This window comes from Bombus terrestris, chromosome 14, assembly GCF_910591885.1.
Source record: "Bombus terrestris chromosome 14, iyBomTerr1.2, whole genome shotgun sequence".
NCBI classification, from domain to species: Eukaryota; Metazoa; Arthropoda; class Insecta; order Hymenoptera; family Apidae; genus Bombus; species Bombus terrestris.
This window is the reverse complement of record NC_063282.1, coordinates 5,229,375-5,241,663: the sequence shown is the minus strand read 5'-3', so window position 1 is coordinate 5,241,663 and position 12,289 is coordinate 5,229,375. Positions and strand designations below refer to the sequence as shown.

At 34.8% G+C, this 12,289-nt stretch overlaps 1 protein-coding gene across 2 annotated transcripts in view; it reads right to left on the bottom strand.

Moving 5' to 3' along the window:
- Nucleotides 1-1,049: 1,049 nt before the first annotated feature.
- LOC100644268 (protein lozenge) overlaps nucleotides 1,050-12,289 on the bottom strand; it is a 39,226-nt gene continuing 27,986 nt past the window's right edge. For both annotated transcript variants that reach the window (XM_048411952.1, XM_003400549.4), the window contains 2 exons: nucleotides 3,188-3,358; nucleotides 1,050-1,971 (listed from right to left, as the gene is read on the bottom strand). In XM_048411952.1, coding sequence (XP_048267909.1) covers nucleotides 1,502-1,971; nucleotides 3,188-3,358 — 641 coding nt within the window. In that variant the 3' untranslated portion in view covers nucleotides 1,050-1,501. The remainder of the gene's footprint in view (nucleotides 1,972-3,187; nucleotides 3,359-12,289) is intronic.

The following is a 12,289-nucleotide window of genomic DNA, read 5'->3' as shown; positions in this document are numbered from 1 at the left end:
CAACAAAAGTAAGGAAACATAATTGCGTCAAATGTGATTCAAAGAATACAATAGAATTAATTGCGAGACGATTGTCCGAGCTTGTAAAATGTTGAGATAATTATTTACGTGGAAATGCAAATACGAAATAGAAAACAATAGAGCGAACAAAGGAAATGTTGGAAAACTCAATTGAAAGAGGAAAATGGTTGTGAATTCCTTCGAATCTGGTCATTATCCACTGATTGTAATCAGGAAAACATCCTATTTGTTCTCTACGCGTAGCTTGGCAGCAGAATCGTTGGATAATCCATTAATTCTTCATTCAGACAGCAATTTCGCTTGGAACTCGACACTTAAGTAACTTTCTAATTCTTCCAATTGTTGTACAATATAACTCCGTTTTAGAATTTCTAAAAACTTGCATTATCGATTCGAAACTCGATTTTTTACCACAATCATCCACTCGATTCGATGAAGTCAATTTTCAAGAAATCTTATCGCTAAATTTTAATTTTCATCTTACACGAGGAAGATATTTAATTTAACTCAAGGAACATTCAGAGCTGAAATATTCTGTTTTACTCCGTAGAAAATCGTACAAACGAGGAATGACGTTTTTTAGTCGGCTCGTAAAACCGATGGAAAAAAGAGTGGAAAACAGGGTGGGCTGGAAGTAAAGGGAGAGAGGATGGAACAGTGACGTAGACCGCAACTATCCATTCGTTCGTCATTTCCAGTATGCTTTAAATATTAAATAGAGCTTGCAGCGCGCTCGTAAAAAGGATTACCCGTGGCCTCTGCGTCCTCTGAAAAAAGGGAGAACCACATACCTCTGTGGGCAGATGTGTGTTTCCATGCCGTATCAAGATCTTTCTACTCGAATTGTGAAGAAGATTAATTCGTTGATCCTACCTTTGTTATATTTTTCCTGCTAATGACAAGAACGAGAAACAACGAACGAAAAATCGTCGATGTTCTCGATGACTCTTTACTAATGCTATGTCTATGTTCGTTCCTACGTATAAGAAGCTTCCTCGTGGTGGATCTAGTGAACGGGGGCATGCAGGAACCTGTTCAGGCAAGATTTTATTTCATGGAAAATATCTGTATTTACAATGTTACATGACTATCTTCCCACTTTGCGGATACACGTACGCGCTGGCTCAATTTACAGCCGCGTATCGAGCCCTGATCCCTCTACGCGCTCCTCCAGCGATGCTTTTTCTAAACGATCGAGTTAGAGACGCTCTTAGAGTCGAGATCCTTTCCTAACACCTCGAGACTTTCTCACGATGACGGCGTATCTACACATTCGTGTTCCAGTTCTCAGTCACCGTCGATACCAATCACACTTCGTGTGACCGCGAAAAATCGACCATTTCCTCGAGCACTACCACTACATCACCAAGTTCCTAACACCTTCGCTCGACCCTTCTCTCAACTCCCTATTGCAAACATTATCGTTTCATCGATATCACATTTATAACATTTAAAGTCACAGAATCGTTTACAAATCTCTTCAGTAAGGTCTCCATACATCGTTCCTTTGCTCGTTCTCTTCGCCCATGACTCCGATCTCCAGCCTGTTGCTGCTGATCGTCAGATTGCTGCCGGCGATTGTGACCTGTTCCTCGCTCAAATCACCATGCAGATGCAGATGAATCTGGTTCTGGTTCACCGTGCTGTACAACTGTGGGTAAAGAACCATTGGCGCTGGACTGATGTAATTTTGGCTTGGATTATTATAGTAGCCTTGGTAGTTTGGATTGTAATTGTGTGAGGCGACCGGAACCGGCGTGGCTGGTCCAGAGGTCCAGGAACCGTAGTGGTAACCTGGACTTCCGCTGCCTGTCCCACCGCCCGCGAAGATGTCTGGATCGCTGGTCTTGCTGGGTACCAATGGCAACGAGGTCGACGAGGTTCCGTGACTTGGATACATGGAGACGCAGTTCGGCGTGTACGTGTCCTGTTGACTGTCTGATGGAAGAACTGCAAGATTTGAGACAGACTGTGCAGTTGTTGTTAGATACGTAAGTTTCTGCTGAAGGAATGGATACTTGGAGGCTGTGGCTGAGGTTGAAGCGTGGTTGAAGCGAGTAAGTTAGTCGAGTGGTATTTATACAGAGGATATTTCAGATATTTCGAGAAAAAAGCATAGACGTCTCTGCTCGTAAATCTGCACAACCGGTGATCTCGAATAGAACGTGTTAATTGATCCAGATCGTTAGAGAAATAATTAATTAGTTAGAATTTTGTATTGTACGAGATAAAGATCCAAGATACACGGATCCAGAGAAGAGTTGCGAATACTATCTGCAATAATTTTAGAGGAAAATAATGGATTAATAACCATACATATTGGTACTTCTAGAATTTTCTAGCGCGACACTCGTTGAATTAAATAGCATGAAATCTAAGTCCGACTTAGTAGCTAGTGTGTGCATAGTATGTACGATGTAACATATAGAGTATAATAGACAGAAAATGAAATATGTAATAGAAGGTACAGTTGAAGAGGAAATGCAGATATTATCAAAAACGTATTAATATGAATATTCGTTATGCAAGTATAATTGATGAGATTTTCCTCACGATGTTGAATATGTGAGTTGTTTACTCATATCAATCTAAGGTTTCAAATATGGAGGTTTAATAGTTTCCTTATGGTTTTTCAGATTTATCTAGTTTTCCTGTACCTGAGTGTCTTTGTATCAATGAGCGGATGCGTAGGTTTATGTATATGTAGAACTAGAAGTGTTTGTTAAGAGATTAAAAGTGATCTGTTTGAAGCGATCAAACAGGTGTCAGCAATTTCGCTGTAATAATAATTATGAGCGACGTATCTGGGAATCTGGCAAAAATAACAAGATTATACGAATTATTCGTATTTTACTGGTGTTAACAAGTGGTTACGTCATACAGAAGAGGAAGAACGCCTTCTTGGAAAATATACTGCATCACAACAGCGTAGAGATGGCTACATATCAGAATTTTCCTTTAGATATGAATGCAAATCGCTGCTTTATATTTAATCCTGGTACAGTGTAATAAAGTAATAAAAATGTTCAGAACGAACAATTTGAAAAACAATTATTCCTTTATCTACGATTTTAAATAAGATTTAAAATTGTTATAAAATCGCTATATCTGATGGCTTGGTTTCGTGCTGTACAGTGAAAGGATTGAGAAATATTTTGGTACTAACCAGTGGGTAATGGTACCGGTTCCGTCGTGGGATGATGAGAAAGGGCTTCCCCTGGATACGAAAACGCTCCTCCAGGAATCGGCGAAAACGAGCCACCACTGCTTACTGGTGGAGCTGGATAAGAAGATGCTGCAGATGGGTAAGTCCACTCTGCAGCAGCCGTACTCGTATCTGCAACAAAAATCATTACAATCCATTAGAAAAATTCTTTAATAATCATACTCTGATTATTTACGTGAATTCATATCGTTATGAGAATAATTGAAAGAGTAAATTTGTTATATCTATTATATTTGAATATTTTATATATTTTTGCCAATTATGTGCATTTTATGTATGTTTGTAAATTTAAATTTACCATAAATATCTAAGAGTTATATATTTCACTATATACCTTTATGTATCATACATATGCAATCTATGCATATTCGCATCTTTAAATTTCGCATAATAATTCGCAGTGTATCAACGATATTTCTTAGCATACCGACAATGCGTACAAACGTTGGATACTTTTAACTCATAAGACGGGATTCCAAGGAGAAGACTCATAGGCGATTGACTCGATTCTACGCACTGTTTGTAAAATGGTAACGGTGTTCTGAGTGAGTAACTCCGTCAGATTAATTGAAATGACTCACGGAGTCGAAGTATGCCGGAAGTCTAAATGATTGCTACAAGTGTACGTTAATTGGTCATGGATGTTTATACAAATTCATATTTTCATGAATGCAACTAAAGAATTGGTACTTTGGGAAGCAGAGGCAGGGACTCATTTCGTTCATTAAATATTATAACCAGTCTCGCGATTTTAATAAATTAAAAAATTTTAATTTAAAGGTTTAAATTAAAAAATTTAAATTTAAATTTAAATTTGAAAGTTTAAATTTAAAAGTTTAAATTTAAATTTAAATTTGAAAGTTTAAATTTAAAAGTTTAAATTTAAAAGTTTGTCTAAAAGTTTAAATTTAAAAGTTTAAATTTAAAAATTTAAATTTAAAAGTTTAAATTTAAAAATTCAAATTTAAATTTAAAAGTTCAAATTTAAAAATTTAAAAGTTTAAATTTAAAAGTTTAAATTTAAAAGTTTAAATTTAAAAGTTTAAATTTAAAAGTTTAAATTTAAAAGTTTAAATTTAAAAGTTTAAATTTAAAAGTTTAAATTTTTAAATTAAAAAGTTTAAATTTTTGAATTTAAAAGTTTAAATTTAAAAATTCAAATTTAAATTTAAAAGTTCAAATTTAAAAATTCAAATTTAAATTTAAAAGTACAAATTTAAAAATTTAAATTTAAAAGTTTAAATATAAAAGTTTAAATTTAAAAGTTTAAATTTAAAAAATTCAAATTTAAATTTAAAAGTTCAAATTTAAATTTAAAAATTTAAATTTAAAAATTCAAATTTAAATTTAAAAGTTCAAATTTAAAAATTTAAATTTAAAAGTTTAAATTTAAAAATTTAAATTTAAATTTAAATTTATATTTAAATAAAAATTTAAATTTAAATTTAAATTTTTAAATTTGAACTTTTAAATTTAAATTTGAATTTTTAAATTTGAACTTTTAAATTTAAATTTAAATTTTTAAATTTGAACTTTTAAATTTAAATTTGAATTTTTAAATTTAAACTTTTAAATTTAAATTTGAATTTTTAAATTTGAATTTTTAAATTTAAATTTAAATTTTTAAATTTGAACTTTTAAATTTAAATTTGAATTTTTAAATTTGAACTTTTAAATTTAAATTTGAATTTTTAAATTTGAACTTTTAAATTTAAATTTGAATTTTTAAATTTAAACTTTTAAATTTAAATTTTTAAATTTAAACTTTTAAATTCAAAAATTTAAACTTTTAAATTTAAATTTAAATTTTTAAATTTGAACTTTTAAATTTAAATTTAAATTTTTAAATTTGAACTTTTAAATTTAAATTTAAATTTTTAAATTTGAACTTTTAAATTTAAATTTGAAAGTTAAAGTTAAATTTAAATTTGAATTTAAATTTTTAAATTTAAACTTTCAAATTTAAATTTTTAAATTTTTAAATTTAAACTTTTAAATTTAAATTTTTAAATTTGAACTTTTAAATTTAAATTTGAATTTTTAAATTTGAACTTTTAAATTTAAATTTGAATTTTTAAATTTGAACTTTTAAATTTAAATTTGAATTTTTAAATTTAAACTTTTAAATTTAAACTTTTAAATTTAAATTTTTAAATTTAAACTTTTAAATTCAAAAATTTAAACTTTTAAATTTAAATTTAAATTTTTAAATTTGAACTTTTAAATTTAAATTTAAATTTAAAAGTTTAAATTCAAAAGTTTAAATTTAAAAGTTTAAATCTAAAAGTTTAAATTTAAAAATTTAAATTCAAATTTAAATTTAAAAGTTCAAATTTAAAAATTCAAATTTAAATTTAAAAGTTCAAATTTAAAAATTTAAATTTAAAAGTTTAAATTTAAAAGTTCAAATTTAAAAATTCAAATTTAAATTTAAAAGTTCAAATTTAAAAATTTAAATTTAAAAGTTCAAATTTAAAAATTTAAATTTAAAAGTTTAAATTTGAACTTTTAAATTTAAATTTGAATTTAAAAGTTTAAATCTAAAAATTTAAATTTAAAAGTTTAAATCTAATAGTTTAAATTTAAAAGTTTAAATCTAAAAGTTTAAATTTAAAAATTTAAATCTAAAAGTTTAAATTTAAAGATTTAAATTTAAAAGTTTGTTTAAAAGTTGAAATTTAAAAATTTAAATTTAAATTTAAATTTAAAAGCTTAAATTTAAAAATTTAAATTTAAAAATTTAAAATAATATCTAAAATATATTTGTTGCTGAACTGAATTGTGAGAAACAATCGAGGTTATTATTATCGAAATTTTATAAAATTCAAAAAGGAAACATCGCTGATTATTGATTAATTACAGATAATTTTTCATTTTCATGTAACATACAAAAGACAAGTGCATTACTCATGAACTTAGCTACTCGATTTATAATTTAACACTCCATACTCTGGATATTTTACGTAGATACACATCTTTTCATATTATCTTCATTTTTGCAATTTAAATTTCTCAAAAGATGCAAAAACATCTGAAATCTATCCATACTAATGGACATTTAAAAAGTACGTGACTTTTCGCAGGTCCAGCGTAAGAATCACAAGGTCTACGTCATTTATACCAAGTAATTATCCGATATTAATTATCATCTCTTGAAATATTTATCGCAGAGTTCGCGACTTCCGTCGGACGTGAAATGAATTTCCAACTACCTACCTCCGCGGTAATGACGAGACGAGCAACCGGTAAAAGTTACGGAAATACAGAGAGGAAAATATCGCACGCTGAGTCAACGATGATTCGGCAAAATTATTACTCGCCATTATTCCGTCGAAGCTGAACGCTGCTGACTTGTGATTATGAAATACGTATTCTCCAGAGATCGGGAATAAAGTTTCACGAAAAGAACCAACATCGACACACAATATTTCACTCCCCCCTTTTTTTTATTCGTCCTCTCAATTGGCCGTTTCAGCTTTCATTCGACATCTGTAACACTATAGTCTGCTTCCTGTTGGCCTTCGAGTATTTATTCAATGATTTGATCATTTCTATTGGTCGTTCTATTTTATTGAAAAAAAAAAAAAGAAAAAAAGAAGGAAAAGATTATAAAACGTTATTGTATCACGTGCGATACGAGGAAACGTTTAGGAAGTCAATCAAAGAGTTCAAGGAACTTGTGTTCACAGGTTTGTCTCATGTTTGCAGAGGTGCATACGTGATGACTACAATATGAGAGTCGTTCACTAGCGGGAAGACTCGGTGGAAAGCCCGGGCATTGATGATTCTCGGCGGATAGTCGTCGGCCCGATGACAAAACACGCTTTCTCAAGGGCGCGTTCGTCGCCCAGCCACTTCCAAGAACTATTACGAGGAAGTAGTTTCGAAAACCGGGGATTCTTTATCGTCAAAAATTTTCTCCTTCTGCGTTTTGTTCACAGAGTCATTTCCTACGTTATTATTAATTGGATTACTATTATTAGCGAAATTTTACAAGTCACAAGTTGCAATTTAGAATTTAGATTAATCATATAAATATATACATATCCATTCAACTATAGTGTTAGAAATATGTCAAAGTAGATATTAAGCAAATTTGCAACTAACGGAAAATAGTTAATTTCCACTATACCTGATTTCCAATAAAAATGAAAATACGACGAAGTTACGCCTATTGTGCATTATCGTAAATACAAGGAAAGATCTTCGAGTCAGAGTCAGATTTCATCAGTTCAGTCAGCTTGGCAAACTGTGTTTTATCTAAACGTAAAAAAAATATGGTTCTTACGAAATTAGGTATTCCACTCTACCAGATATACCACAAGCTTTTCCTGTTTGAGTGAAAACGGCTGATTCGGCCGAGCAGATCGCGTAGCTGCAGAGTAAAGTCGAATTTTACAGAGATTTGACTCCGATTTCCCGCGGCAAATCGATAGATCCGTTTTACTCGGTCGACAACAAGCGAGAAACTTACATTTTACAGTCCGAATGGAAAGCAGGAGAACCTTTCGGGTCAAGGCGGGGAAGTCGCCGAGAGAATTGATTAGAAAACCGTCGATTTTAATAGGCGATAAATCACGGGTTTCGCCGTTGACTTGAACTGCACGCTTCGTAATCTCGTGTTGGATTATGAGGGGCTGCTGGCCGCGCAAGAAACAGACGGCGGTTTTGTAATTAACGGTTGCTAATTCCCTCGTAAACCTACGGACAGGCCTTTACACTCCGCGAGCCTTCCAAGTCAAATTATTTAACCTGTCGAGGCTGAACTCAATGGCAGCAGTCTCTTTAAAACGTTTCCTGTATTTTACTTTGTTGCATTAGAGTGTCATTTATCGAGAAGTCTCGACGTTTATGGCTTCCGTGAAGGATTAAGCGAATCTCACGTTTTCGAGCTGATCGCTTCGGCACTCGAATATTGTCAGTCTATAAATTATACGACTTATATGACGTACTTTGAAACGCCTGGGACATATTAGAATTAACACGCTGGAATTTGTGAATTTTCGTAGCGGAGCTGAACGTGTTAGTGTTCTCGAATATTCCCACAGTCAATGAATTATACGAGCTATATAGCGATCAATGTTCAGTTGTGCCATCACTAGCACACACACTTCCAACGAGCTATATAAATTCGCAAATTCTTAACTTTAACAATTGCGACAGAATTGAATTTCTACGAACTTGTCAGAGGACAATTGGCAACTAAAAATACACTTCGATAAATGATAGTTCAGATAAACGGCTTTTACTCAAACAGAGTTCTATTGTAATCGCGAATCGACTAAAATCTTATTCCAATAAAAAAAAAAGCGTTCTACTGGATTGCGATAAACACGAGCTCGATGAAATATTATAAAAATCTCGGAAGCTAAGCCACTTCCTTACCGAAGAATTTCCTTGTCAGCTACGCTTTGATTCTCGAGGAAGGCGTTCGAACCGCCACGCCGTGAGATCAGGTCGAGGTCGCGGGTGGAAGATCCGCTAGCAAAACTGTCGTTACGCCTACCGACCAGAGAAGGTCGAGGTCGTTTCGGAATTCTCAAAAGGGACCGCGCACCGTGGGGATGGGGGCGTGCGGGTGATTACCGAAAATGGCCGTGTATTTGCCGCAATTACCGGAACAACGGTAACAAAACAAAGCACACCAGCATGGGTCGACCATCTGTTGGATAATAGTCCATTTCGAGCCTCTTCAGGGAACAGGCTAGTTCTATGAATCATGAAAAAGAGGAGATCGAACTTGCCTTGAGATCCGACCAACGAAGATATCAGGTGGATATTTGATCATTTTTCATCCTTATTCACACATTGTCGATCTCTTGAAAAAATTTCATTTACATACTGAACCACGGTACCTGAGATGAATCGTTAAAGGAAAAGTTTCTATGAATTACGGAAAAAAGAAAAGGAGATCGAACTTGTCTCGAGATTCGATCAAGAAAGACATCAAATGTGATATCCAATCAATTTGTATTCACTTTTATCCGCAACATTGTCGGTCTCCTGCAAGAATTGAGTCATACACTGAACCACCTTGGCAGATAAAATTAATCGTCAAAGAGTAGGTTTCCATAAATCAGAGGAACAAAGAACAAAGTTGTCTGAAAACCTCTCCAAGGATAACATCGAATGAAATATTCATTTCATTGGAAACATCATTCCCTATTCGCTCCTGTTTCCGAGCTTTGCATTGTTTCTAAAAATACAGTCGTACACCGAGACATCCTCTCCAAGATCAAGTAGATCAACGAATAATAAATTAAGAAGCGGAGACAGATCACTGGTATGAGATGAAATCGTATTATTCTCGACACTCGGGATTTCATAGTTTCATCGTCTCAACCGCAGACACCAGAGATTTGCAATGTTGAGTGAGGACAACTTTGCGGATCGAACTTTCCCATAGACCATTTCCATTTATCGGTGATCTCGATATCGTTACAGGGTTGGTCACCGCGCTCGATCGACAAGCAGGCGACTCTTTGAAGAAATCATAAGGTGTAACATCGGTGTCGATCCTGACCAAAGGAACGCACGAGTCCTGACCAAAGGAACTCCGAGTTGTTTACTACTTCCTTCTCTTCGTGTCTCTCTTCCTCCTTCCCTGGATCTCTGTCCGTAGCTCTGCGGGTGTGAAACCACAGTGAGGTGGTTTTGGTGCTTAGTCTCTCGACCAGCCATCTACTTAACGAACCGTCCATCGACCGCCGTCATTTCGTCGTTTCTCGGTTTCTCTCCCACCTAACTCTCCACCCCACACCGAGCTTCATGCTACCGCTAGCCCGTTCCTTCGATCGGCTTCATCTTCTTCTTCTTCTTCTTTCAACGATCGAGTGGTCTGCCGATCATCTATTCCACAAAGAAAGTGGCAACACGATAGCAGATACTTTGGATCGTTTCCATTGTTGGTAACTAACAAGCTGCATAGAGTAGGATATAGTAAGGGTTATTTTAGTCGCCTAATCTCCGACATCTGAACCGTCTCTAGACTAATAGTACGCTGCGTCCTAAGATAGCTTTTACAGGGATCATCGAAAATTTGAATCTCTCTAGCATCGTCGAAGCCTGTCGCAAAGTAGGATTCTATAGCGAGTGACACTACGAGATTATAATTAAAAAGCTGCTAAAGTTATATCGTTCGTTGCTTTGTCAGTTCTTATATAATTCCTCCTTGCTGACTCGAATAACTCTATCTTACCCTCCCAGAGAAGTTGGGACACTTTTGGAGTTTCAAAGTCTAGAATACCAGAGACAGGAGACAAAATATGCAAGGAAATTGTCCTTGACACGTTTTAGGCTGCTGCTTTGTGCACCCTAACCTTTGGCCTGCGCCAAGAATTTCAACCAAGCGAACTCTCTAGTACCAAAGTACAGAAGTATGAACGTCCATGTCTTAGCCTGAAAACACTTAAGCTTCGAACGTATTTAGAACATGGAACATTTTGAAAGCGGAATTTTAAATTGCAAATAGATGCAGACTTGCTAGAGTCTGGGAGTTTTTAGTCAGTGTAGAAAAGAAGGTTTGGGATCGAACAGAGAATATTTTCATACGAGAACTTGGAAGTGGAAATAAACGCTGCCTTGTCAGAACTTGGAATTCTTTAGTCAGTGGACACGTTGTGAGAAGGAGTTTCGGAATCGAAAAGAGAACGAACGTTACGAACAACGTCGAACAGACGAAGCCGTGGGGCTTCGTTTCCCACCGAGATAGATGCTCGTTTGGTCGTGTAACGTAAGTCGATATTGCGTCGTCTCGATATTCCTGCTCGACACGAATGTCGACACACGCTAACCGTACGTGTATGACACATATCAAGAGGCCGCCAGTACACTGGTAAACCCTGCATAATGTCCATAGAGGAGAGAGAGAAGTCTTACGCATACGAGCGGCCAGGAAACTCTTGTTGCCTTGCGTATCGCTTACCATCAGCGATTTCTTCTTATACACCGAGTATCCTGTCCCGAGGATAGTGTTTCCCCTCGATGACTTCGGGATCGCGAGCAACCGACTACCAGCACGATCGCTATTTGACGTCCTTGCTAACTCAATAATCTACGAGGAAAATCATTCTTTCCATTCCTCTCCTAATCTTCTGACCTTACAACTTGGAATCGGAACTACAGATCGATGTATGCAGCCTATACTCTTGTGCCACGATCTATTTTAAAAAAGAATCAAGAGTTTCAAATTTAGAACTAGAGATCGATGTAGTATATCGTATGTGTGTCCTGTATGACGCGATGTACCTCAATAACTTTTTTCTAGATTTACCACGTAAAAATCGACCTATTTCACGAAATTCAGGCTGTTCGTTCCAAATGTTGCTTAAAAGTGAAGTATCGAAAACCGTGTCAAATTAGTAACTCGCATCGATCAACTTGTGCGACGCGAGATTAGATTCAATCTTTGGATACAATAGAAAAGAAAGCTGATCAAAAGGATACCGATCGATCAGTCTTAAATGACGTGTAAGAAGAGTCTTCGTTTTACCACGTGAAGATCGTTGACTTGAAGAGAGAATTTTTAGAAAATCCTATCGAAAAGAGTATTATTGTGAGTATTCCTAAATGCGTATCGTTGTATCTCTGAATATCCTTTAAACGCGTAGAAATCCGAACGTGTGCGCAAAAAAGGATAACGAATCCACGATTGATACAACAATATTCGGTATTATTCCCACACGATGTACGACGATTGAAGTTGCAACACACGAAACGTGAGAAAGTAACAACGAATATGGAAGAAACGCGAAACGAATGGCGAAGTTGCCGGTAATTTGCAGAAGGACCATCCACGGTTCGTCAATCTCTCAAAAGTAGGCGGCTTTCGACGACGGTTTCAATGCCCATCCACTGCTAATTTCGTTCATCCTGCTTGCGTTTTCGCGCTGTACTCTCCGTTCTTCGTTATTTTCCATTCATCTCTCCATTCATCTCCTCGAATCGTTCTGAAAGAAGAAAATCTGTTTAACAGGGCGTCGGCCGCAGAAGAGGCGAGTTTTGCACGCACGCATCGCTGCAATTTGCTCCTGAAAACGAACA